General features: G+C 39.8%; 1 protein-coding gene across 3 annotated transcripts in view; it reads left to right on the forward strand.

Annotated features, from left to right (window-relative positions):
* Nucleotides 1–25776, forward strand: part of plcg2 (phospholipase C, gamma 2) — a 44042-nt gene extending 18266 nt beyond the window's left edge. For 2 of the 3 annotated variants that reach the window (XM_061721294.1, XM_061721295.1), the window contains exons 3-33: nucleotides 1008–1157; nucleotides 1290–1383; nucleotides 1741–1788; nucleotides 2308–2392; nucleotides 3344–3424; nucleotides 3524–3567; nucleotides 3683–3755; nucleotides 4379–4480; nucleotides 4653–4771; nucleotides 5458–5543; nucleotides 5649–5766; nucleotides 5923–6091; nucleotides 6182–6277; nucleotides 8387–8473; nucleotides 8724–8893; nucleotides 9112–9312; nucleotides 9735–9857; nucleotides 11296–11476; nucleotides 11694–11762; nucleotides 11859–11968; nucleotides 14558–14654; nucleotides 14745–14820; nucleotides 15319–15491; nucleotides 18181–18283; nucleotides 19786–19989; nucleotides 21120–21259; nucleotides 21542–21650; nucleotides 22433–22600; nucleotides 22698–22786; nucleotides 22876–23039; nucleotides 25170–25776. In XM_061721294.1, the coding sequence (XP_061577278.1) occupies nucleotides 1008–1157; nucleotides 1290–1383; nucleotides 1741–1788; nucleotides 2308–2392; nucleotides 3344–3424; nucleotides 3524–3567; nucleotides 3683–3755; nucleotides 4379–4480; nucleotides 4653–4771; nucleotides 5458–5543; nucleotides 5649–5766; nucleotides 5923–6091; nucleotides 6182–6277; nucleotides 8387–8473; nucleotides 8724–8893; nucleotides 9112–9312; nucleotides 9735–9857; nucleotides 11296–11476; nucleotides 11694–11762; nucleotides 11859–11968; nucleotides 14558–14654; nucleotides 14745–14820; nucleotides 15319–15491; nucleotides 18181–18283; nucleotides 19786–19989; nucleotides 21120–21259; nucleotides 21542–21650; nucleotides 22433–22600; nucleotides 22698–22786; nucleotides 22876–23039; nucleotides 25170–25215 (3575 nt within the window). In that variant the 3' untranslated portion in view covers nucleotides 25216–25776. The remainder of the gene's footprint in view (nucleotides 1–1007; nucleotides 1158–1289; nucleotides 1384–1740; nucleotides 1789–2307; nucleotides 2393–3343; nucleotides 3425–3523; nucleotides 3568–3682; nucleotides 3756–4378; nucleotides 4481–4652; nucleotides 4772–5457; nucleotides 5544–5648; nucleotides 5767–5922; nucleotides 6092–6181; nucleotides 6278–8386; nucleotides 8474–8723; nucleotides 8894–9111; nucleotides 9313–9734; nucleotides 9858–11295; nucleotides 11477–11693; nucleotides 11763–11858; nucleotides 11969–14557; nucleotides 14655–14744; nucleotides 14821–15318; nucleotides 15492–18180; nucleotides 18284–19785; nucleotides 19990–21119; nucleotides 21260–21541; nucleotides 21651–22432; nucleotides 22601–22697; nucleotides 22787–22875; nucleotides 23040–25169) is intronic. The other variant, XM_061721297.1, reaches the window with a different exon arrangement.
* The last annotated feature ends 766 nt before the right edge of the window (nucleotides 25777–26542 follow it).

Genomic DNA, 26542 nt, shown 5'->3' on the forward strand with positions numbered 1-26542 from the left:
AATAACAAAGCAATGGCAATGGCATCACTGGTTTTTGAAATCCAAAACAAATCCAAATCAGAAATAGTGTCTAACTATTGCGTCCCTTGTTGCACGTCCTGTTTGCTCGTTCTGGCAGAATGCAGGAGGTTGGTCAGGGTCTCCAAGAGGGTGTTTTTTTGTGTGTGTGTGTGTGTGTGTGTTTTCGTTTCACATACAAATAAACTTCATTGACCCCACACTGGCTATTCTACTTGTTGCTCTTTACATATCTATAGTTCTACATTGTGTTTCCTACCCTATTTGGGCACTGGTTATCCAGATTTGGTGATCCTGAAAAGTTTCTATCCGGATCAGATTGATCCAATCCGATGTTGCTTTGAAAAACCGGCTCAAAAGTAAGCTGGATTACGTGATCCTGGATAGCAAAAAAAAGGGTTACTAAATCCGGAACAATTTGATCCGGATTAAACCTTTTGAAAAACCGGGCCCAGAGGTGATTCAAGGTGCCATCAAGGCCAGGGGTGGTGGGGTGAAGAACAGTCACTGGACGTAGATGACCCGGGGGGGAGGGGGGTGCAGAGTTCAGCAGGGGTGGAAGTTGCGGTGGAAGCATCAGGTGTCTTCCACTGGCTGACCGGAGCTGTTGAGAGAGAGTGTAGCTCTGGGTGAAGGAGTGAAGATAGGCAGGAGCCATTTGGGTAATTGTTTGGTGAAACAGAAGCAAAGCTTTGAACTTGATGCACGCTGCAACTGGAAGCCAGTGCAGAGAGATTAGCAGCGGAGTGACGTGAGCTCTGGTTGAAGACCAGACGTGGTGCTGCATTCTGGATCATCTGCTGAGGTTTAACTGAGCATGCAGGAAGGATCTGTCGAAGTTTGTGTTGTAATGTGTTATTGATATGATTGCTGAAAGTGTGTGAAACTGAAAAAGACCCGTCACGTTGTGTCGGTTTTGGTTATACTGTTCAAACTATTATTCCGCCTCAAAAACAATAACTGCTCCAAACATGTGACCCGTACTCCAGTGGACCTTCTAGAGATCAGGGAGATTCGTCCGGGGAGGAACTCCAAGGACTTTGAGCGCTTTAAGGACGGCAAGGACAAACACGATGAGCACACCTGCTTCACCATCTTCTACGGCTCGCAGTTTGTTCTCAGCACCCTCAGCCTCGGAGGTGAGTGATGTGTTTAAATGTGTTCTCATTAGTAACACGTTCTGACGGGCATCACATGCTGGTTGCATCCCCGTCTAAAGTTCCTACAAAGAGTTTTACAACTAATACTGCCTTTGTTTTTGATTTTCCCAGCTGATTCTGTGGAGGAGGCCCAGAAATGGCTGATAGGGCTTGAACTGCTGAGGGAAGAGGCTCTGGCAGCCCCCACGCCGGTCCTTATAGAGAGGTGGACTCACGCATACATACAACTACACTCCTAATCCTGCCTACTGTCCTGGTGGTAAACCACTAGGGTAAAAGAAAAACGTATAGTATATATAATATGATATAATGCTTACAGTAATGGGATCTCAACCTTTGACCCCACAGGGAAGTAGAGTCTCAACAATGTGACGAATAGAAACACCCTCTTACTAAAATCTCCCATCATTACTTCTCACTGACCCAATTAATTTCTTGCAGGCTTATCATTACCACAGCTACTTCATAGAACTGTTACCTGTCAAAACCTTTTACTTTTAACCAAGTTGTCACTTTGCTGGTTTGAATGACGGGATTTCTCTCTGTGATGTTTGTGCTGCAGCTGGCTGAGGAAGCAGATGTATTCTGTCAATCAGACCAAGACCAGCAGGTAAGCACATCAATATGTTGTCTGTATCTTGTTTGCTTTCCAGACTTCTCCTCAAATTGCAGTTAGATGCACTTTGGTGCCCCTCAGACCACCCCTCACATTAAAACATGCTTATTTAAATCAAAGCAGAAAAGTTAACTGAGTTTAAAAAAAGAAACAAAAAAGGCTTCATAGGCTTTGTTACAGTTGAACTGCAAAAACCGTTTATGCATGTTTTGATTGAATGTTTCCATAGTGTATCCATAACAGGTGTTTGTTGAGTGCTGGATTGTAAAATACATCATTAAGTAACTTTACTTAAGAACATCAGTACATTTTTCAGGTATTACCATGTTATGCAACTTTATTCTGGTGACATATTTTAGAGATTGAGTTTACAGGTAGCTACATTTATATATACAATATATAGTGTGAGATTGATCAAATATTTGGAGTATTTGATATACAATAATAAATGTCTTTTAATGTTATACTATGCAGATGTGAGTGATGTTTCCTGTCTCCTTGTGTCCTTCCTAGCATCAGCGTGAAGGAACTAAAGGCTCTGCTTCCTATGCTCAACTACAAGGCTCCCAGCTCTCGAACACTCAAAGAAAAGTTGCAGGTGCTTTTCTTCTTTTTTTCAGTTTCCTGGATAATTTTTCTAGAAGTATGACTCTGTGGTTAAATTTGCTGAGATACAAATGTCCACCTGCTCAACAAACCACAAACTCGACTCGACTTGGGAATTAAGTTTTGAACTTTCTTTTTTTTGATCAAATTTTTATTTTATTTTCATTCAAACAGAAACAAACAATGATGCACTGGCACTGAATATGTTGTTACATCAATCCCCCCACCCCCACCCTACCCACCTGGACACACACATAAAATGAAATAAACTATTAAAAGACCATGGCAATTATTTGACGTCTGTATATGAAATTAAAATAAAATCGAGACAGGGCGGCTAAAGCAAGTAAAAAAAAATAAAATAAATAAATAAATAAAAAAAGGAGAGAGAGAGACTCGCGGACTTGTGAAACAGTTAATATAGATCCTCACGGTGCTAAGCAAGTTAAGTCAAACACACAACAAAAAAAACAAAAAAAAACAAAACAAAAAAAACACGAGGATCAAAGCAAGCGCTTCAGTGTTTCAGCTGTGGTGAGCCACATATTCACATTAGCCTCTTTGGCCCCATTTATACGAGCTGTCGATAACTCCATGTAAGTAACATCAAGAAAAGTCAAGATCCATTGTTTGATGGACAAAGTATGAGGGGGCTTCCAACGTACTGCTATCATTTTCTTAGCAGCTGTTAGACCTGCTAATATGACCCGTTTCTGACGTTCAGGGACTGGAAGTGCGTAAAGATCATTCAGTAATAACACTGGTATGGTCACAGGTAATGTCTCTGATATGAGTGTCGTCAGCTCAGCGGCCACGCCCTGCCAAAATCGAGCGACGGGGGGGCACTCCCACACCATGTGGAAGTTTTGAACTTTCTGTAGGTGACTCTTTTGCATCAGTCAAAGCTTTTTTACTTTTTTACTTTTTTTTTTTTTTTTTTTAGGAAGTGGGAGCAAAGAAAGACCGTCTGGACTTCGAGCAGTTTCATAAATTTTACAACCTGATCATGTTTGAACAGAATGAGGTGAGTTCAATCAGGTAAAGTTTTACATGTGTGATTACTATTATTATTGTGCTTCTTTAACATTTTATTAATACAACTCCCTTTTTCTCTATATCTCAGATCCTTGATGAGTTCAAAAAAGAAGCATGTTCTTTTATTCTGGGGTACAGTTTTGATTATCCTTTTTTACCATCCTGTGAAACTAATAACCCCTCACTCAGATGAAAGGCACTTTTGAAGATAATTTGACTGTGTTTGTGTTTTTCTGTCATGGTGCAGTAACACAGATAAACCAGAGGCTTCAGTGGTTCTTCTTCATGATTTCCAACGATTTCTCCTTTATGATCAAAAGGTAAAATGCTGTAAGCTGCAGGGAACGATTAGCACATCAGGAAAAAGATGCTGAAAAATGCTCGTTTTTAATTGGGAATTTGACTGGGGTCTAAAAATAAAATAGTTTAGTAAAATGTCTGATGTGTTTATAATTTAGTCCTGTAAAGAAAAAAAATTTGACGATGTGTACCCATAAGCACCCATACTATTATATGCCCTGTTATACAGTATACTGTATATATATATATATATATATATATATATATATATATATATATATATATATATATATATATATATATATATATATATATATATATATATATATATATGTATGTATACAGTACATGCACTTTATTTTCACACGTAACATTTGTACATTTTTATAGCTTTAGTAATCAATCACCTTCTCTCTTCAGCGCTTTTATTTTCCATGTGTCATCTTCTCAATCACCAGCATTGACAGTGGTGTCAACAAACCTGTTGGGTTTTTAGAAAGTATCAAACATATACTTTTACATCATATGGTTTTGACACATTCACCACACTCTCCATGAATTCAGAGAGAAACTAGTTATTGTTTATAATAGTACAATTTTTGCTTCCGTCACTGTCTCACATGCAGTTGATGAACTTTTTCAGGAGTCCTGGGCCAACGACCTGAACCAGGTCAGAGAACTGATGACCACCTTTATTGATGACACCATGAGAAAGACCAACGATCCGGAGTTCACCGTCAGTGAGGTACTTAGAGAGTTTGGCCAAACAAGAACAACCCATATATTTATTTCCCCATCTCAAGCGTCACTGCAGTGAGGAGCCCCCTCAGGATGATGCAGGACAAACGAGGACCAAGGGCTCGTCGGGTTAAAGCGTTGAACTCAATAAAACATCTGAAACTTTTCTCCTCTTCCAGTTCCTGGGTTTCCTGTTTTCCAAGGAGAATTCAGTGTGGGACGAGAAGTTCTCGGCGATCAGCAACCTGGACATGAACAACCCTCTGTCCCATTACTGGATCAGCTCCTCACACAACACGTCAGTTTGGCTCCCGACATCCTCACAAACTACACACGTCATATCAGAACATTTCCTTACGGAAATGGATGTTTTTTCTGGAAGTTTTAAATCTCGTTCCACTTTTAGTTTCCTCTTGTTGCAGAGTACTTGTGTTTGTTGGTCACGGTGTTTTTGGAGTTTTGTAGTGTTGTGTTATCATTTGTCATTTTTTTTGTTTCAGCCTGGTTTTGTGTATGTTAGAAGTTGATGGGTGACTTTAAGTGTATGTTTCTCTTTTACACATTTTTGGGCATTTTCCTTAGATGTGAACATTTTACTTTTTGTCTTTTTGTGCGTGATTGAAGTTTAAAAGAGAAGAAAAGTCTTAAAGAAACACGTCAAAGCAACACTTCAAAACAAAAACAAAATAACCAACTGATCACAAGGCATAATTGAATTAAATAACACTAAACTCCTTTTTTACATTGAACAGAGAAAGTCTGGAGACAAAAACAATATATATATATATCTTTATTTAACCTCGAAAATCATTGAGGGCGAGCCCTCATTTACAATGACGTCGAGCAATACAAAAGTAAAAACAAAAAAACAAAGACAAAAATAGAATTTTATTATTATATATTATTATTATAATAACGACAGCAAAGACATGGCCAATGCGTTTTGTTCCATGAATGTAAAGGAACCTGTTTTTTCTTCCACAGCTACCTGACAGGTGACCAGCTCCGCAGCGAGTCGTCCACAGAGGCCTATGTTCGCTGTCTCCGTCTGGGATGCCGCTGTGTTGAATGTCAGTATTGCACTTGGATCTTCCCTTTGACTTGAGTTTGCTTGCAGAGGCCTCATCTGGGGACTTAACTTGTGCTTTTCTGTGGTTTCCCCCCGACATACACAGTGGACTGCTGGGAAGGTCCCGGGGAGCCGATCATCTATCACGGCTGGACAAGAACCACCAAGATCAAGTTTGAGGATGTGGTCAAAGCCATAAACGAGCACGCTTTTGTCACATCAGAGTAAGAAGCCCAACATCCTTTTTCTGTTTGATGTCTTTTTATTCCTCATTTTCATTTTGTGTCTCTATGTATTTGTGGATGCCCTGCAGATTTTTAGGAGATATCAACTAACTTTAACTTAAAGTCCTTTCAAATGTCGATGCTTCCCTGTTTCAGCTACCCGTTGATCCTGTCCATAGAGGAGCACTGCCCTCTAGATCAGCAGCGGCAGATGGCTCGGATCTTCAGAGAAGTGTTTGGAGACAAACTTCTGGTCGAGCCTGTGGAGCACATGGCCGAGCAGCTGCCTTCTCCCACACAGCTGAAGGGCAAGATCATCCTCAAGGTACAGTATGGGGCGTTTCGGTATATTTATGCATCTGTGGAAGATGTTTCATGAGTGAGAAACGATGACCCTCCTTGTTGACTTGAGCAGCACAAAAAGCTCAACGTGGAGGGCGGAGGCACCAGCAAAGACTTCAGGAAAGGCGAGAAACAAGGAGATCTCGAGATCTGGGATCCTGTGGATCAGGTACTGCCAGAAACATTCAAAAAAACACGTGTATAACACATGTATTAAGTTAAACATTCATTTTATGTGCTTTATTACTGATGATTACTAAATCATCAGTGTTTAAACAGTTGAGACCAGTATTGGCAACATGTCAGAGAGGTGTTTGAGGGATACTGCAGCTCCTTTAATATAAACTCATGTCTAACTGTATTTAAGCAACTGCTGTAATGACTTGATAACATGAGATGGCAGAGATTACGTCTGCAGTAAATATTCTTGCTGTGGCAGTAAGTATTCTTGTTTATCGTGACTTGGAAAACAACAGAAACAGTAGATCTTTATAAGGAATATAATAATAATAATAATAATAATAATAATAATAATAATAATAATAATAATAATATATATATATATATATATATATATATATATATATATATATATATATATATATATATATATATATATATATATATATATATATATATATATATATATATATATATATATATATATATATATACGGAAATATGACTTATGGAAGAGATTTAAAGTGTGTGTGGTCTATAAATGGGCAGTGAGTAAAGTGACGCACCTTTATTGATGTGCAGTTTATTTAGCAAATTACCAGTTTGCCGAAGTATAATCAACAATCAAAAAACTGTTAAACAGTCTTTCTTTCAAAATGTTTTTATGTAAACTTTATAATTAGATATATGTGAGGTACAAAAGGATCTAATCAGTAATTAAACATTTGCACATTACTCGATGTAGCTCACATATTTAACATGTCTTATTTGCAAGAAATAATATTACCTGAAACATTGTCTGAGACAAATTCAGTCAGATTAGTTCAGGTCGTATTTCACGTTGGTTTTTCTTCAGAATGAAACAGACGGTACACTGTGTTCATTGTGCTCTTAAGCTCTTGGGAGGTGTGTTTTGTCTCCTTCCAGCCAGATAAACCAGCTATCTCTCTTTTTTCACACTAAGCAAAGCAGTTTGACCGTTGCTTCATATCTTGATGGCTAAAGGTAGTTTTTTATAGCCCAGGCTGCGACCGAGTTGCTCTGCTGCAGAATGAATACTGCCATCTCCATCACTTTTCCACGATAAGAATCTCAAACCTGATCACGGTATCCTACTTCATGTGAAGCTGTACACACTAACACACAAACTACGCGGCTTATTTTTTTATGATTGGATTCCTTTGATAATTCAAGAGTTTGAGTGTGTGCACTTTAAATGTAAATGTTTTGGCGTTACAGAACAGCCCAGTGAAGGAGTGTTTCTGTCAGGCCGGCGTCTCCTTTGTGTTTAGAGTGAAATGTTACTGAGACAAAGTGTTTCCATATATATCCATCACTTGTTCCTGCTAAGACTCGTGAAGAAGGAAACCTTCTTTGGTGAAGTGGAAGTAGAAATCATACAGAAGTAGAAACATGTTTAAAACACCCTACAACGTGTAGGGGTTCACTTTCACTTGAATTCCCCTTAATTTTTTTTTTTTTTCTGTAGCTATTTAGTTTTCTTTGCAGTTGTTTTGACTCTTTATGTAGTTGTTTGGTTTCATTGTAGCCAATTTGCTTCTCTTTGTCATCATTTTGTTTCTCCTGGTACAGTACTTGTTTTGCTAAGTCATTTTTGACTTTGTCTCTCTATGTAGCACTTTTGTTTTCCTTTGAAATTGTTCATTTTCGGCCATCCCTTTGTCGTCATTTTGTGTTGTTGGTCAGTTGTTTCCTTCTCTCCCTGTAACGAGTTTACAGTATCTTGTCCACCAGCCTGATCCCTAACTGGTATTTAACCATATATTAACATATATGCATTACTTACGACAGTTCAACACTGAGATTCACAGAACTTTTACACGTGCTCAATAAAAACTACTTTAAAACGACCTGTATCCAACCCCATTGTAAAAGGAGCACAACCATCCATAACATCATACGCTGAAACAGTATTAAAATTCATTTTTTGAACAATATTTCAACTAAATAAGGTTCTGTACTTCAGTGGCACTCTCCATGATGTGACTCAAAAACTAGATATCTGTGGAAATGTCCCTGTTTGAGCAACTTGTTTTGTATATGAAAGCAAACATGTTGAGTTTCCTCTCTTCGTCAGCGGTGGAACAAGCACTACTGTGTGATCTCTGATGACAAACTGTACTACGCAGAGGAGTATGAGGAGGAGCAGGAAGACTTAAGGAAGGTAAAAGTAGATGCTGCAGAATGCAGTTTGATGTCAAAACTTGTCATGATGAGTCATAATGATCATTAAATGTAAATGTTTCTTCTTTTTTTTAAATAGCTGCAGCTATTTTTGTAAATATATTTTTTTAAAGCAGCATGGTTTTCATTTTTATGAATAAAGAACACACAGTTAATCTGCTCATCAAGTAAACAGAAGCTGCCTTCCCCTGAAGCGTTACGTGTACAGCAACGGCATGTTTGTTTCTCAGTACCAGGAGCTGCACTGTTCAGAACCGTGGTTTCAGGGCCGCATGCCGGAGGGCCGGCTGATGGCCGAGCGCCTGATCCATGACTACTGTGCAGAGACGGGGGGGCAAGACGGCGCCTTCTTGGTCCGCCAAAGCGACACGTTTGTCACAGATTTCACCTTGTCGTTCTGGTAAAGATCCCAATTCTTCATATCATTTTTAAAAGTAAAATAACAAAAGCTTTTTGTTGGTATTGCGCTTGGCGGAGCAGGAGCCCCGTATACGTAGCCTGTAGTCCTCTTGCAGGGTGCCCAGGTTCAACTCTAGGCCTGTGGCCCTTTGCTTGCTCTTCAGTTTAATTCAACACCATGTAATGGTTTCAAAATCAACAAAAGAAACTCTTTTGCAGGCGTAATGGGAGAGTTCAGCACTGTCGCATCCGCTCCGCTTCTGAGGGGGGGCACACATACTTTTTCCTGACGCCAAACCTCCACTTCCCCAGTGTGTACTCTCTGATCCAGCACTACAGGGAAATGCCGCTCCGCTGCCAGGACTTCGAGCTGCGCCTCAACGACCCTGTACCAAAGCCTGACGCTCATCTGCAAGAAGGGTTTGTCCAATAACACAACAAATGTTTGAAAAAATGCACTAAAACCCAAGAGAGTCTTTTTAATACGTATCATTTTCTCAAAAAAATCATCAGTTCCACAGCTGTTTATAAGTAAAATAAACTTTTAAACGTTTCCTTTTTTTAGGTTTTTGTATTACGTTTAATCAGCTCAGTAAAGACTTCAGTCTCACGCTCACCTCCATTAAGCACACATGCATAACTTCAAGCTCTTACGGTCATTTCCACACCTTCACATTCACCAACAAACATGCTGTATCTGCTCACTACATTTCAGGATGTTTTCCCAGCATGAAAAGAAGACTACTTTTTATTTTGACATACAGACGTTACTTAGTCAATATAGTATTTGTGTTGACCAGACGGATAGATGACCAGACTTTTCTGGGGTTTGTGCTGTGCAGGTGGTTCTACAGTAACCTGAGCAGAGGTCAGGCAGAGGATTACCTGCTGAGGATTCCCAGAGACGGAGCTTTCCTCATTCGACAGAGAGAGGGAGAGCTGGATTCCTACGCCATCACATTTAGGTACTTTGATGTCAGCAGTGTTAGAGAGTTTGGCCCGTGTTGCTAGCAGTAAGTCAGAGTCGTCTCAGATGGGAGTTGACCCCCATCAGCGGTGCTAATGTCACCAATTCTGTTCATTACTCTTGTAAATAAAAATGTTAAAAGTAATGAACTAGTTGGTTTATGACTGGTCGATCTATGTTCCTACCCTCACCTGTGGTCAAGAATTGTGGGTGCCGACTGAAAGTGGAAGATTGCAAAATGAGTTTCTCTCCCTTAGACGTCGGGTAAGAAGTTCAGTCATCTGGGAAGGACTAGATGTATTTCCATCTTACAAATTGGTGACCAATTTGAGATTTTTCCTGATATCCCTGAATGATGACAGTATTTTCCCTGATTACACTGGTTCAACTTTGGCTGCCAGCTGTAGTTTTATATAGTGAATGTTATGTTACTGTGAAACTTGCAGCCGCCTATTCTCATGAATTTGACTAATTCGATCACTAATGAGTTGCCCCTCCAAAGGTAAATAAAGTAGCTGCATCGCAGGTGTCACATACCAGATTTTCAGGTATGAAAAGTAATCTACTTTCATTTCTAAACCCACATTTTTAAACTGGCGACCTGTCCAGGATGTACCCTTGCCTTCCACCTGTGATGAACTGGGATAGGCTCCAACAGACCTCTGTGATCTTGTATAGAAATAAAAAATATAGAAATATAAGCGGGTATAGAAAATGGATGGATGGATATTTTTATGTTTTAATGCCTTCAGTTTCAGTTGGAAACTCCACTAAAAACATTAGGTTTTTCTCACTTAGATGCTACTGAAAATTCACAACTAGAATTTTCAAAATATTGCAAAGGAAACCAATCATAATGATCCACTTTGAATCAAAGAAATACCAGACGTGGAGCACATTTGGCAACATTTCATTTTCAAATTAGTACAATTTCCTAATAAAAAACAGTATGCTTAAAAAAATTGTCTCATTTCAACATATTACAAATTTTCTTTGTAGCTTAAAGGAGCTTGAGGCCGGATTGTGGCAGGATTTATGAAAAAAATCCGTATACATTTTAAGTTTTCTAGTAATAATGTCAGATGAAGCGTTCCAAACCCAAAAGAATGTTTCCTCTAGTGTATCTCTCCTTTGCCTTGAACAGGCTGTGTGCTGCAAAATGTGCTGCAATTCGATCCCGAATTTCCCGCGCTGGGCTGCGGATGTGACGTCACATGACGCTGCATGCAGGTTCTCCCCGTTCTCCCGTGCCGGCTTCACTGTTGGCTGCAGTACCCCCAACGGCCGTCGTGGTGAAGGGTGGCGCTAGAGAGTCTCATTTCTTAAAAGGAGCCTCAAGCTCCTTTTAATAGAGGCTTTTAGCAGATTTTACTGGTTAATACGTCTTTTTGTTGTGATCTGTGAGTTTTGTTATGACATCATTCTCTCTCCTTCAGAGGTGACGGGAAGGTAAAACACTGCCGGATCCAGAAGGAGGGAAACATGTACCTACTGGGCACCACTACAGAGTTTGACAGCCTTGTGGAGCTGGTCAACTATTTCAAGAAGAAGCCACTGTATCGCAAGATCAAGCTACGTTACCCGGTCACACCTGACCTGGTCGATCGTTTTAGCACGGTAAGTTTCCACTCAAAGACCAGAATAAAGGTTCTGAAATTGTAGAAAAACTATCCCAATGTTTTTTCTAACTGTAAACTCTTAAGTCTAGACAAACTGCTGGTTTCAAGCTTCATCCTCTTGCTTCCATGAATGTCTGGTGGATTCAGTACATTGCCACTGCTCTATGTCAGTTTATTTTTATTTTATCCCACTAACGCTGGACTGTGCTTCACAGGAAAAAAACTGTGCTTCCCTGTACGCATCAAAGACGTATGTGGAACCCAACGAGATTGAGCCCGCTCTGGTCTGTGTATAGCTACAGTCTCCCAGCTTTGCTAGTCCATCTTGTTCACTTTCCTTCAATGATAGCAGTAATGAAGGTTTATGTTTGTTTTTTTAGCCTCAAAATACGGTTTCGGCTATATATAGCTACCAAGCAAAAAGGCCGGATGAGCTCAGCTTCGCTCCAGGGGCTTTGATACACAATGTTTCCAAGGAGGGCGATGGATGGTGAGTCCTCTCAAAGCAACAGGTTATTTTTCATATCTCATAGATTTATTACTTATGAATCTCTGGTCTAGTATGTGACACACAAAAGCCACATGATCTCTTAAACCCCTCATGAGCTCATAAAATATCACATCAATCAGTAAAGGTTTCTTTTTTGGTTGTTTGCTTTAACCTGATTCAAGTCATTTTTCACAAGAGTCTAAGTAGTTCCTTTAAAGGAGGAGGAGTAGTTGTTCTGCTTATTGATTCCCTCAATGGAGGTAGAGGTCTTATGAAAACTTTGCTAAATTGGAATATGTTGCTCTTCAGAGGAACTTGACATATACAAATCACCTAAATACTCCACAACCTTTTTTGATGATCTTGCAGAACTGCTGTCCATCATCTATGTTGACTGTGAATGGGTAGTTTTTGTTGGTGATATTAACACCCATTTTGAGCAACGAATTGTGTTGTGTTCCTGATAATGCTGAACTAAGTCAGCAGAGGTCCAAAGGTCTGAATATTTCCAAGGTTGTGGTGAAGGGCGTTGCTCTGTCTGTTCCTGTCTTCTTTGAGAGTTACTATTATTAACAAAACTGTCCAAGCAGAAGTCATCAAAAAACAGTGAATCATTAAAAATACCAGTGAAATGTTTTATCTTTCAACAGCTGCACAACTTTCTGAACCTAAATAACAGTTTTTATGAGTTTTCGTTGTGCTTTCCACCACCCCACAGCATTGACACTGCCCTAGTAAAGGTTTTCAGTGACATCCGCCTAAAAACATATACATGTAGCAGCATTATTTCAGTCCTGGTACTACTGGATGTCAGCAACATCTATATGCTTTCACTTGCTCAAATTCTTCAAAACATAAAAGCATATTACCATAATTATGCAGATGACACACAATATCTACATAACCATCTCATCAGGAGACTATAGTCCGATTCAAATACTGATCAAATACATTGTGCCAGAATTTCCTTCTGTTAAACAATGATATATGATTTTTTTTTGAGCCAAGGGAGAAAGCTTGAATGTTTGCACTCAGCTTTAAATAGTGATGACCAAGCTAGAAATCTGCCTACGACCAAAAAAAGTGGCTCATATAACTCCACTTCTCAGATGTTTACACTGGCTTCCCGTCCGTCCAATAATTGATTTAAAAATACTGCTGTTTATTTATAAATCACTGAATGGCTTACGGTCCAAATACAATTTGAATCTTTTGGTTCATTAGGAACCAAAAAGAACCGTTAGGTAGTCAGGGTCAGGTCTGCTTTCTGTTCCCAATGTCAGAACTAAACATGCAGCAGCAGTGTTCAGTGTTTTATGCTCCTGTTTCCCATCTAAGTAACAAACTCCCAGAAAACTGTGGGTATGCTGAAATCCCTTCAATGTTTTAAATCAAGGTTAAAAACATTTCCATTTGCCCCTGCTTACCAGGCCAATGGTTGATTCCCCACTCTGCATTTTGTGCATTTATCTGTCCTATGCTATTTTAGATGTTACCATTTAGTTGTCTTAATTCTATTTTAAATGTAGTGAACTTTTGCATCTTGTTGTATGTTCTATGTAAAGCACTTTGAACTGCCTTGTACGTTAAATGTGCTATATAAATAAACTTCCCTTGCCTTCCTTAAAATAAGGAAGAATGAACCCATTTACTAATTTTACTAATATTTGCAGTTATTTAGGCCCATGGAGTCAAAAAAAATCTGTAAAATAAAAATAAAAATAAGCATTTCATTTCATGTAGGTTATATTCACTCCAAAAGGACAAATCTTGAAATAGCGGTGTACTTCACGTCCCTAACATTAGCTTCCAATTCACACATTTTTTTTGGCTAGTTAGAAAAATAAAAAAACGACAAACTACCACAGAGCGCCACTTGTTAGAAGCCAGATTCAGTTTAGTGAATACTTCCAGTTTTAAGCCAGTTTTTTAGTTTCACCTGATCCACCGTTAATCATGTTAAATTTTGAGCACAGCAGCAGGTTAAATTAGAATGTTGCAGTCTATGTTAAAGATAAGTTAGCCACATGCTAACCATCAGTGCAGTTGGTCCTTGAAAGGGGACATAATCATGAAACAGAAAAAAAAGGTTTTCTGCGTTTGAGTACATTTTTTAGGACATTTGAACTTTTCAAAACACTACCAGTTAGTTTGGGGTGCTCTGGGGCTGAAGAGGTCTCATTTACAGAGTGGATTAGATTCAGGGGGGGCAGTAATCCACTCTCATCATCATTTCCTTTTTTTCTTTTCTTTTTTTCGATTTCACATGAATAGGCATTTGCATATTGTGCAGAGCTGTAAAGGGACGGTTCAAAAGGGATCTTTTGTTCTATATTCCTATGGTATTTTCACCAAATTGCATCATAGAAGTTTTATTAAGCCTTCAGGAAACTGTCTCAGCTTTGAAAGTCTCTTTGTCATTTTTATCTACTCTTCCAATTAATTTTCCTTAACAAATAAAATTTAGATTCTGCTCTTGAGCTCTGTGATCTTTTTGATCTCCGGGCCTGAGGTTTGAACACATTGTGTTGCTGACACAGAAAAGGACACAGCACTGTTGAAATTGTCTCTTCATTTTGCTCACCTCAGGTGGAAAGGTGACTACGGTGGAAAGATACAGCTATACTTTCCTGCAAACTATGTAGAGGAAGTGTCCAACAGCACCCAATCTGACACTAAAGCACAGGTGCAGAGCTCAAATTACAGTTTCACTGGAGGTCAAACCAGTGCAGAGGCTGACTGGAAATAATGTGTTTGTGTACTTTGTGTATTGCAGCAGGAAATGGAAGACAACCCACTTGGTGAACTATGTAAGGGTATTGTGGAAATTTCCAAGTGCAATATCCAAAACTGTGAGTAATTATGATTTTTTTTTTGCATACAGTGTTTCACAGTCACACACCCTTGAGGCTTAGTTTTCACTTCCACCATGTGTTAGGGTTTTTCTGGCGGGTTTTTTTAATCATTGTTAGTGCTATTTTTAAACAAGTCTGCAGCCAGCTGAACTCGTCTTAATTTTCCTCTGAAATAGCAAGATCTTCCTTTCTGCCTTATTTTTTACTTGACATGTTGAATAATTTCCTGGTGCTTTTCAAATGTATTTGCAACACAAAATGCAAGTTTGACGGTTAACATTTATAAATAACTGTTTAAAACTGTATATGACATCCAAAATACATTCATAAACTACACAAGAACAATGTTTTGTGGTATAACAGTCTGTTAGGTTTCAGTTTTCAGCAAATGTCTTCTGGCCTTCTGTACCTGTGTTAAATGTTAACATTACTGCAAAGTTCTGAATCTTTTACCCCCACTGAGTGTAAGAGTTGTGCATCTCTTCTTGTTTGTAGTGAAGAACGGAAAAAACAAGAAATCCCATGTGTTGACCCTGCAAAACAAAGAGGAGGACAATATGCAGTTTGATCTGGCCGCAGACTCTCTGGAGGAGCTGTTCGAATGGTACCAGGTGGCCTGGGACATCACTCAGAGAGAGATGAGCAAACAGTACCACAGGGAACAGGAGGTCAGTATCTCATGCTGTACAAAGCTCTGTTAGATGGAAGACAAAATACCCGTTTTAAGTAGGATTACTGGGCAGTATTCACGATATTCTAGTACAGGGATATTCAATTGGCGGCCCGTGGGCCACATGCGGCCCGCCAGGAACTTTTATGTGGCCCCTGGTCATATTTCAAAAAAGGGGGTGTTTGATTAAAAAAAATTTTTTTTTTTTTTTTTTTGTGTCATAAGGAGCTTATGGTTAATATTTTGGTTGCTTATTTATAACATCAAACTGGCTACTATGGACTGAAATGCTTGTGCTCAATGCTTAATATAATATTCAAATAAGGAAATCTTGGTGGAAAGTGGTGCTTTGTCATTATGGCGTGTTTTATTAAAAGTAGGTCAATATCAATTTCGTTAAGTTTGCACAATGCATGGTTTTAAATTGAACTTGCATTTAAAATAATATTTCTTTATCTGAATATTATATTTTACATTCACAATTACTAAATATGGAGACAATGAATACATAATTAATATATAAACTAGATATATTCAAATGTATAATACAAATGTATTATATATACATAAGTCTTCGTCTTTGAGTGCAAAATACATTTTGAAAACCCCCAAATTTTCAAATTGTGCGGCCCTCTCCATACAGTCCTTTTGCAGATGTGGCCCCGGCCGAATCTAGTTGAATACCCCTGTTCTAGTATTTGTAGTCATTGTTTCATCTGATGTTTTCAACCAACAGCATCATCAAACATCAGCTTCATTTGCAAACTTTACAGAAAAAAAGACACAAAACAAGCATGTTATGATGTTATATCAAAGGTGTGGAGGGCCCAAATGGGATGAAAGAGACATGAGTGATGAAAAAAAAGTCCATCAGTAATAAACAAAAAGGGCTGGAAATCCAGAAACACAAAATTAAACCAAAAGCCAAAAACAGAAGTAACAAAAACATTAGGGAAGCAGAGGAAGCAGGCATAATATAACCTACATACAAAGATGATGGACTAGCGGGTAAGGGAGGAAGCACGGGGAAGACACACTCAAGGGGTAAGGAGACACAGGGTGAGACCAAGCACCAACCATATGGCCCTTTTGCACTGGTCCCGCTTCACCTCGGTTCTACCCGCCACAGCCCCGTCTTGCCCTTTTGCACTAGGGCTGAGACGGGTAGAGCCGCTCCAAGCCGATACTATTTCTGTAACCATTCGAGCGAGGTTCTATCCGGGCTGAGTCGGGACTATTTCTGAGGTCACCACCCTCCTCGCCACCGATTGGTCGGGGGCGGGGCCGTCAAACGTTTGAATCAGGAAGCGGGAGTCAGCGCGAGAGCGACCCGCGGCTCGCAGCGATTTTATTATAAAGCGCAAAACGTCTGTTTGGTGATCCAACTCTGAGGTGCAGATGTTCATAAACCTGGTGGCTGACGAGAGAATTAAAAAAGGGATGTAGACGGGCTGTTTTACTCTCAGCCGCTCGCGGCTCCAGCTGATTTCTGATCAGCGCCGACATGAACAAAGCGGTTGCGCAATCGAGTACGTCACCGCAGCTTCACCCCAACCCCCCCCACTTCTCCCCTGGCTGTGGAAAAACAAACGGGTAGAAGCGTGACAAGCCGAGTCGGGCTCAGTGAGTCCTAGTGCAAAAGTGCCAATAACTTCTGGGTTGAGTCTCATGCAGATTTGTTGCATTTCCTCGACTGGCCACTAGAGGCTGCCTCCAAGAGCAAGTCAATCTCCGTTGAGTCCCATGTTAAAATTTCCAGCTGTAAAGCAGAAATAAAGTAATTTACAGCCTGATTAAAAAAACAAACATTTGGGTCTCAATCGTTTGATTTCACACCCATGACAACTCTGTAGAGGGTGTATTTTTTTGTTCCACAAGAGGAGAGTTTATATAAAGCAATAGATTTATTTCAAATATGATTGATTGACAGTCGGCTCAGCCAGTGGCTAGCTGCTATCACTTCCTCTTCACTAATCATCATGCCACCACCCCTAGCGGCCATTTTTGATTTTGCTCAAGTCAAGTCAATATGTCAAATGGTTTATTCCACTGTGAATGTTTGACATCAGTCGGCAGGATTCGGCTGAAGGAGCTGGGAGCAAAGCTACAGTAACTTTGACTGACATGTGGTGGGCGTTTTCCCATTGGTTTCTCAAGCAACCCCGCACAAAAAAAGGGGATTTCGAGACTGGTCTTCAGAAACCAATGGGCCCCCTGACCTAATGCTTCGTGCACTGTTTAACACAGTCAATGGGGTAGACAATTATAAACAGGGAGAAAACACCAAAGGAAATTCTTTCAAAATAAGACAGGAAACAAATCTAAATTCAAAACACATTTTAAAAAAACACTAGCACAAGTTAGATTTAAAGACAACTGAACAATAATTGGATAATTCAAAAACCAGGACCATGACATGCACTAAATTACTAACATGTACTAAAACAAGAGACAAAAACACAACAGGAATAAAATGGTACAAACTTGCTGCTTAAAATCTGTACAAATGCTCAAACGACGTGCTCCCTGCGAGCTAGTTCAGGCTGGCATCTTGAGCTGCGTCTTATGCTCGCTCTCACCCCTCAGGTGTATTACGATTACCACATGTGGTTGCTGTTGCCAAAGCACAATGGTCTGTTAGCGTCACTGACCAAACAGGAAGTGGTTGTTTCTCTGTCCAATCTCAGATGAGACAGCAGGTGGAAGTGGAGAAGAAGGCTGAGGTTGCCATGGAGATGTCAGACTTGGTGGTCTACTGTCAGCCACGCAGCAAGGAGAAGGACCGCTTTGGTAAAGACATACACACTGTTTGTTTTACAGGGCTGTGACGCTTTGTTCTGAAGTTAGACCAAACATTTGTACGAGTAATGACAGGTTCTTCAGTGTTTTAATAAAATACAGTGAATCTTATTGCTCATAAGATTTCTAGTTTAACCACAAACCTCCAAAAGCCCAGTGAAGTAAATAAATATATGATCACATTGATCTAACCTATCAACCCCATCAGTGAAACCACCGCCCTGATACTGTGCAGGTCTTCTGTCTCAGAGTACCAGCCTCATAAAGAAATTGTGATGTTGTTAGAACTCACACGGAGGGAATATTAGTTCATTTTCTGTTAAATCTGTCATCTCCTCTTTGTCTTTATATGTATACACATTTTTTTTTTTTTACAATCATTTGCAACAAGTTTTGTATCTAAATAAAAATTTCACGTTACCTGAAACTGAAAGTGTTTCGATTGCAGAGGAACTGAGTCAGAGTATCTCATATAGATGCTTACAACATACAGTATTGTATTGAACTGTACATTATATTGCACAGTATTGTATAATATAATATACAGCTTTACCACAGGAAGGAAAACAGAATGGTTGTAACCGAAAAACTTTGTTTTATTCAGCAAAGAACCACCATTTGTTTTAACACTATAACACAACACAAACAGGATGTGGCCAAGACAGAAAACTAAAACCCAGAGAGCTTCCTGTCTACTCCCCAGCAACCACACCATGACTGTGTTCAGCTGGTGACGTAGAAATAGTGCTAATAACTGGTCAATGTACACCGTCACTGTGCTATTGGATGTTGTGATTAAGGAAATAAGGAAGTTAACACACAAACAGTAGTGAATTTTGCAAATGTAGACCTAGCACTCAAGCTTGAGCCATGAGGCCCTGCATTTCTGTCAGCTAACTGGTATACAATTTTAAACTGGTTTCCCCAACCTTCACCTGCAGTTTTTAATCAGTGCAAAGATGACACCCATTGTTTTAACGCCTAACGTTCAAAGAACCCAGTAAACATGTCAGGGACAAATATATGCAAACAAACAGGGGTTTGACACTTACAGAGTAATTCTTTATTCATTTTAAACAATAGCAATTATTCACCTACATGGCCAAGTTTTATAATGATAGTATAATGTTTCCAACAGAAGAATTAAACAGTTTGAGGAGGATATTTTAATCCTTTAAAAACGTATTCTGAGAAAGCACTTTCTTAAGTTTCAGCAACTTTCAAGCATTGTAGTCAATTTTTTCTGAACAAAGTATTCAGAAAGAAAGTGAAAGTCCTGTCACATTAAGATGGACAGTCAGCTCCTCCATATTTTAAAGGTAGTTACCTTTGTTACCACTTAACATTCAGTTGAGAACATGCAACAAACAACCCAAATAATCCTGAGCTCAATACACAGCTAAGAGGACAGAAGTAAGCAATTTATTTCATTTTGTAAGCCGACTAATATCAGCTGACCCTGTTCTCCTAACTGCTCTTTCCTGTCTATGTAGACAGTTACAGCTACAAAGAGATCCGCTCCTTTGTGGAGAACAAGATACCGGGAAAGAGCCGCACCAAGGACTTCCTGCAGTACAACCGCAAAGCTCTGAGTCGTGTCTACCCAAAAGGCCAGCGTGTGGAGTCCTCCAACTATGACCCCTACCCACTGTGGGCTGTCGGCTGTCACATGGTGGCGCTAAACTACCAGACTGCAGGTGCAGAAGTGTATCTTTATTTTATTTTTTTTTATTTAAACCTGTTGTGGAGATTTAAGAAGCTTGAGACTCACCTGAAGAACTGGACAGTTTGCGTTAGTGACTTCTTAAACTAGCGCACTCAGTGTTCACCAACCTCAAACTAGATAAGAAATGAATCTGAAAGTTAAAAATGAGGAAAACAGGTTTTTAAATTGAGTCAATGCCTTTTTAGACATCTCTTAATAGAGGTGATAAATTCAAAAATATGAATCATTTGCTTAAAAAAAAAATCTCTACATATCTATATAAACTATATAAATATATATGTATATATACAGTACAGACCAAAAGTTTGGACAGTATATGTATATATATATATATATATATATATATATATATATATATATATATATATATATATATACTGTGTATATCTCGGCCTCTGGATCCAGAGCAGCCAGTGCGACTATGAGCTTGCTGCTGCGCTCTCCAAAAAGCGCATCCATCTCTACTTGCACAATAGCGATGACAATGTAAAATAACCTCTTGAACTCGGTCTTTTCGTCTATGTCACTCTGTGCTTGCCCATGGGTTCTTCATCTGCAAATTCACGGAGGTTCTTGTTAACTGTGCGTCTTCTCTTGCTTGGACCGGGGCCGGTCACTGGCACAGCCTCGCTGGCCGTGACTGGAGGAGCGCAGAGATCCCATAGTGCAGCAAATTCATTTTCTGTGCGCAGTGTCTTCACACAGTCAGAAGCGCAATTCACAGGTGTCACTGCAGTGAACAAGTCCATATCTTCGCCAGCGAAAACTAGACCAAATTCAAAAATATGAATCATTTGCTTAAAAAAAAAATCTCTACATATCTATATAAACTATATAAATATATATGTATATATACAGTACAGACCAAAAGTTTGGACAGTATATGTATATATATATATATATATATATATATATATATATATATATATATATATATATATATATATATATATATATATATATATATATATAGTACATGTGTGTGTGTGTGTGTGTGTGTGTGTGTGTGTGTGTGTGTGTGTGTGTGTGTGTGTGTATATATATATGTATTTTTTTTAAATATATAAATATATATAATTTAAATGTACATTTCTTGCCAAGATAAATGTACCCAGCTCAACAGCGCCCTCTTCAGTCTGAGTGGCTCCACTGGATTTGTGCTGCAGCCGGAGTTCATGCGTCACGACAGCTACGACCCTAATCAAGAGAAGAAGAAAGTCAAGTACAACCTTGAAGTCCGGGTATGTCCCCCTCCCACACAAACACACACACACACACACACACACACACACACACACACACACACACACACACACACACACACACACACACACACACACACACACACACACACACACACACACACACACACACACACACACACACACACACACCACACACACCTCAACTCTTGTATAACAAGCATCACAAGCATGGAGTTAAATGCAGAGTATTACCAGGGGACATGTTGCTTGCTGGGGTGCAGAGAGCTTTATGAAGAGGCTTGTGTGTGTCTCCTCCAGGTGATTGCAGCTAGACACCTGCCTAAACTTGGTCGCAGCATTGCCAGTCCGTTTGTGGAGGTGGAGCTGTGTGGACACACAGAGGAGAAGTTTAAGACCGTCGTTTACCGTAAGGAGACCCTGGGGAGAGGGGAGATGAGTCTGTAGCTATGCAGGGAAGTTTGGTGACTCACTGATTATACCTAACTAAGGAACATTATAGCTTTTTAATGTAGCTATTCAGTAGATCGTACACTTTTTTTATTGGTTTTCTGTTTACAGTAGATGGATACCCAGTGTTAACCAGAGCTGCTTAGAGGAATGAAGTGCAATGGTCAAGTTATTGCTATGAATACGTTGGACTGGAGTAAAGGCTTCTGTTAAATGACTCAAACTTTCAGTGGGGTTCTTTGCTTTATAATTGTGATGTGGCAGATATTGCAGATCTGCAGTTCTGATACACTGAAGCCCACAGCAGCGTCTTTGCCAACCACCAAGTCTCAGAGTCTCATCTCACCTCAAAGCCGCCAGCAACTGCCAGTGGAAAATAGGCCGACAATGCACATTCACACTTGCATTCACACTTTTTTTGGACCCTTCATATATTATCATATTCAAACCTTCATATCTTACAGGAATATTTATTTATTTTTAAGTTTAGCTACATGCCCCACTTATGAGCTGTAGTAGAAAGTTAACATAAGTGCGTTTGTATGTCCGTTGTTGCAGAAAGACTCAATATTCTCCGTTTGGGGAACCAAGGAGTCATTATGAAAGGGTGCTGCTCAAAATGAAACTTGACTGTATCAATTAAGTATTAGCGGGGGTGGGAGGAATCTACTGGTGGTTCAAGGAGCTTTGGGCTGAATCTTATCTTATCTTCCTCTGATTGTATGAATGTCCCTGCTGCAGGTGATAACGGTCTGAACCCTACATGGAAAAGTCCTGCAGAGCCCATGCTGTTCACTGTGTACGAGCCTGAACTCACATTCCTGCGCTTCGTGGTCAATGAAGAGGACATGTTCTCGGACCCCAACTTCCTGGCTCAGGCCACATTTCCTATCAAAGGCATTCGCTCAGGTGTGGGAACAAACACACACCGTTGGGTAGTGATCATTGTTAGAGATGAGCATGATCTGCTGTGTGGTTCTTTAAGTTAATAACCGTGTTTCAACAGGGTTTCGCTCCGTGCTTCTGAAGAACGGCTACAGTGAAAACTTGGAGCTGGCGTCTTTGCTGGTCTACATTAATGTACAGCAAGCAGAGGTGAGAAAACACACACAGCATGGCAGTACCGATGTCACAGTGGAGGTGTTGGTGTGACTGTGATCTCCTGGCTTACCCGTGTCATTCAGAAAGCAAAGGAGGATCTGTACACGTCCTCCAAGCAGCTGAAGAAGGAGCAGGCCGAGCACGGCGAGCCCTTCCTGTACGACACGCACAGCAACATTCAGCGCTCGGTGCAGCCTCGCCAGCAGAGCTCTCTCGTGAGGGAGGCCAGTGAGAGGCACAGCAACAGGTAACGCTCAAGCTCTGCAGGTCTGATGTTCAAAATAAAGCATACAAGTAAACAACATTTATTTTCTGAGGTGAATAGTCACATCGATAAACTGATAAGACATAAAGAAAACCTATAAACTTAACAGAGAAGCTTAGTTGGATGAAGGTATTTGTTTAGTTCATTGTAGTGTTAGGATTTCATGAAATTGTTAAAAGCTCAAAGAATTTCTAACACTGGTGGTCTTTCTCTTTATATTCAAAGTAACCTCGTGTTTAGCAAGACACGGAGCCACCCCCTGGTGTTACGGGTAGACTAGAGGTTCAATACAATACACATACCATTGTTGAAAGGAGACATTGGGGGGAAATACAGTAGGTGGTTTAGCATTGGGGGGTCTTATCTGTGTTCTGGGTGGGCACCCCAGGTGAGAGAAATAAGAAAGGAGATGGAAGTGACACGTTCGGGGGGTCTTTCCCATAGCTGGCTCCACCAATGAAATTCATTTGCAAAGAACACCCCCCTTTTTAGTATAAATTCAACTCGGCTGATGACCACAGTGTGCATTTCTCTCCTACCTTTGTGGTTTCAGACAAATGTACCTCCGGCCGGAAAACCTTGTATTTGACATATTAAAAGCTTGTATTAACCTTGATTCTATTCCACTAGTATTTTTATGGTTCGCCAGACAAACAAACATGAATCTTTCAGTAGAATTATATTTCCATAATACAATTTTTCCCAGAACACATTTTTTATGCCCAGTTTTGTGTACTGTTGCCACTTTTTATTCAATAATTTATTAATCTTAACCTGATAATGCTGTTTTATTTCTTAGTTTACTAAACAAGTGTCTATATAACCCTTTTCTCTTGTGTGAGGGAGCAGAAGTCTTCCTTCAGACCTTTTACCACCACAAGCTGTATTATGCTACTAGTTTCTGCATCCGGCCTCCTGTCAAGCCTCATCTCTGGTAGCTGGACACAGCTGATCCTGACACAGCACAGGATTTGGCTGCAATTTCACAACCATATCCGTCAGCCACTAATTCGTAATCAGCTGTGTGGTACAGCTGCTCGCAGTCAGGATGGCCAAGCGGTCTAATGCGCTGCGTTCAGGCTTTCTCTCTGGGTTTATTTCGTGGGTACAACGCGCGTCAACTTTCCAGCCGTCTCATTGGTCAATGGTAAACATTAATCAACTTTCCAGCCGTCTCATTGGTCAATGGTAAACATTAATCTACTTTCCAGCCGTCTCATTGGTCAATGGTAAACATTAATCAACTTTCCAACCGTCTCATTGGTCAATGGTAAACATTAATCAACTTTCCAGCCGTCTCATTGGTCAATGGTAAACATTAATCAACTTTCCAGCCGGCCGACCCGAAGGCGCCTGAGGCGCCTCCCCGGAGGCGTGGGTTCGAATCCCACTTCTGACAGACTTTTTTTGCAGTAAAGCTTGACGTAATCTGTGTTGAAAGTTTCATTAAAGGAGTTATGCCATTGGCTTGCAATGACAAGACCCAACATGATACTCTTATTTATGATATGTGAGCTTGAATGCCTCATTTTTTAAATATCTTTGTTTAAATCAACCCAAACATTTTTGAAAAAGAAATTGTCAGATGTATGAGCCCGCCTTTATTTCAGAGGTTAAATCTTTGGCTTTTATTGTTTTATGACGTTGTTTCAGCTTTATGTTCACCAATAGTTCATAAAAATTGCGTGTCTTGGAATTGAAAGAGTGTTCATGCATATTTTGTAACAACAAAACTGTCCCCCCTGAGATTAAAAAAAAAGACCCTGTTTAATGTGTGACCACAAACCTCCTTCCTGTCGTGACTGGCTAAACTAGTTTTTGTTAAGTTGTGGGAGGTAGCTGCCCTACTTTGTTTCCAGTTTCCAGTTTCCAGAGCCAGGTCTGTGAAGGAAGACCAGGTTCTTCTAATTTCACAATATGGTCACAGGGTGAGCAGCTTGCAGATGCAAAGGAGATCATTACTAAAGGGCCCACAAAGCATTCTGAGTTAGAAAAAGGGTAGAATGACTTATCCTACTTTTAATGTTGACCTGTTGACATATAGATGTTGTATAACTGACACCAAATGTGTAGGGATTTAATTAATAATTGTGCTGTGTGTTTATTTCACAGCAGGACAAAGGAAAAGAAGATAAACAACAGCAAGTTTTACTCCTGAGGCTTCACCTGTCCACCTGTCTGAGCGGCAAATCACCAAAACACCAACAATGACAGCAATGTAATGTTACCTAGAAATGCTATTTATTTAAGGAAGGACGTGTTATGGCTTTAATGATTTCACATGTGTGAAAATATGAGAAAGAAAAACCTTCATGGGAAATGTTACTGATGTCCCAGACAGTGGTGTGCATTTAGTCTGTAATCAAACTGCATCATGTTACATTGATGGTATTTATTTTTAATCAAAAAGACTGCGTTTGAAGAGATAAGGACTTTGCTGTAGTACAGTAGGCCGTTCTGCTGCCGGGGAGCTTGTGTTGAATTTTTTGTGCATCTCAATGTGAAGTGTGACGAACCCAGAGGTTGTTTTTGCTGTTGTTTCACCAGTGTGACTTTTTATCTCTAATGTTTTTTTTTGTTTGTTTGTTTTTTTGTTGAAATCCAATCATGACAATGTTTTCAATATTTCAGTGAAGTCAGATGGTGTTAATAGAACTTCTATCATTTCTCTGTGGTGCCATCATTAATTGAGTCAATAAAGTGTGGTTAATGTAACTTGCGCCTTTATGTTTTATCTTGTGGTGTTTTTTCTCTTAAACTGCAAGTTGGTCATCAGAGGGGGTCACTGAAAATGCGTCAGCAGCTCCTTGCCCTGCTCGCCATGTTTTAATGCTGGTTACCACCAACATTTTGAGCTCAAGTAGCAGTGAGTTCGACCCCCGTTCAGTCACACAACAGTTGCAGTACTACGTTTCCTGCCCTGAAGGAGTGAGTTTGAATAAGTTCAGGTATTTCTGTTTGTATCGTAAAGACACTTGAAAATAACAATGGATGTTATACGTTCCGTACAGATAGTCAATAATCCAGATGATTATGAAGGTATGTTTTTTATGGAGTGTCTCGCAGAGCAGTACAGACTGGATCATGTTAAAAACACACTGGAGAAATCAAGACCATAATGCTCAGAAGGTCTTGCAGGTCACCGATGATTCAGTCTCATTACTAGAAAAGGACCACGCTTTCTTGGTGGGAATGGTGTCAAAAGTGGACAAAAGTTGTAGAAACATGTTCACTTGTGTGTGAAAATTTCATCAAAGGAAACTCCAGTGTTCTTTTTTTTGGGGTTGGCCTAAAAACACAGAAGTGAAGTAAAGATGTATGTTGCCATAATGCAACCACGTGCAAAATGTCTTCACAGCATCCACATGGGATACAGGAAAGGTCATAAGTGTGCATCCTTAACATACGTCCTGCTTGCACCCTGTTACTGAAAACAGAGGATTCGGCCTCCGTACAAAAAAAGTAATTGTGTCCGGGGGGGCTGG

Source organism: Cololabis saira, chromosome 5 (assembly GCF_033807715.1).
Source record: "Cololabis saira isolate AMF1-May2022 chromosome 5, fColSai1.1, whole genome shotgun sequence".
Taxonomy (NCBI): domain Eukaryota; kingdom Metazoa; phylum Chordata; class Actinopteri; order Beloniformes; family Belonidae; genus Cololabis; species Cololabis saira.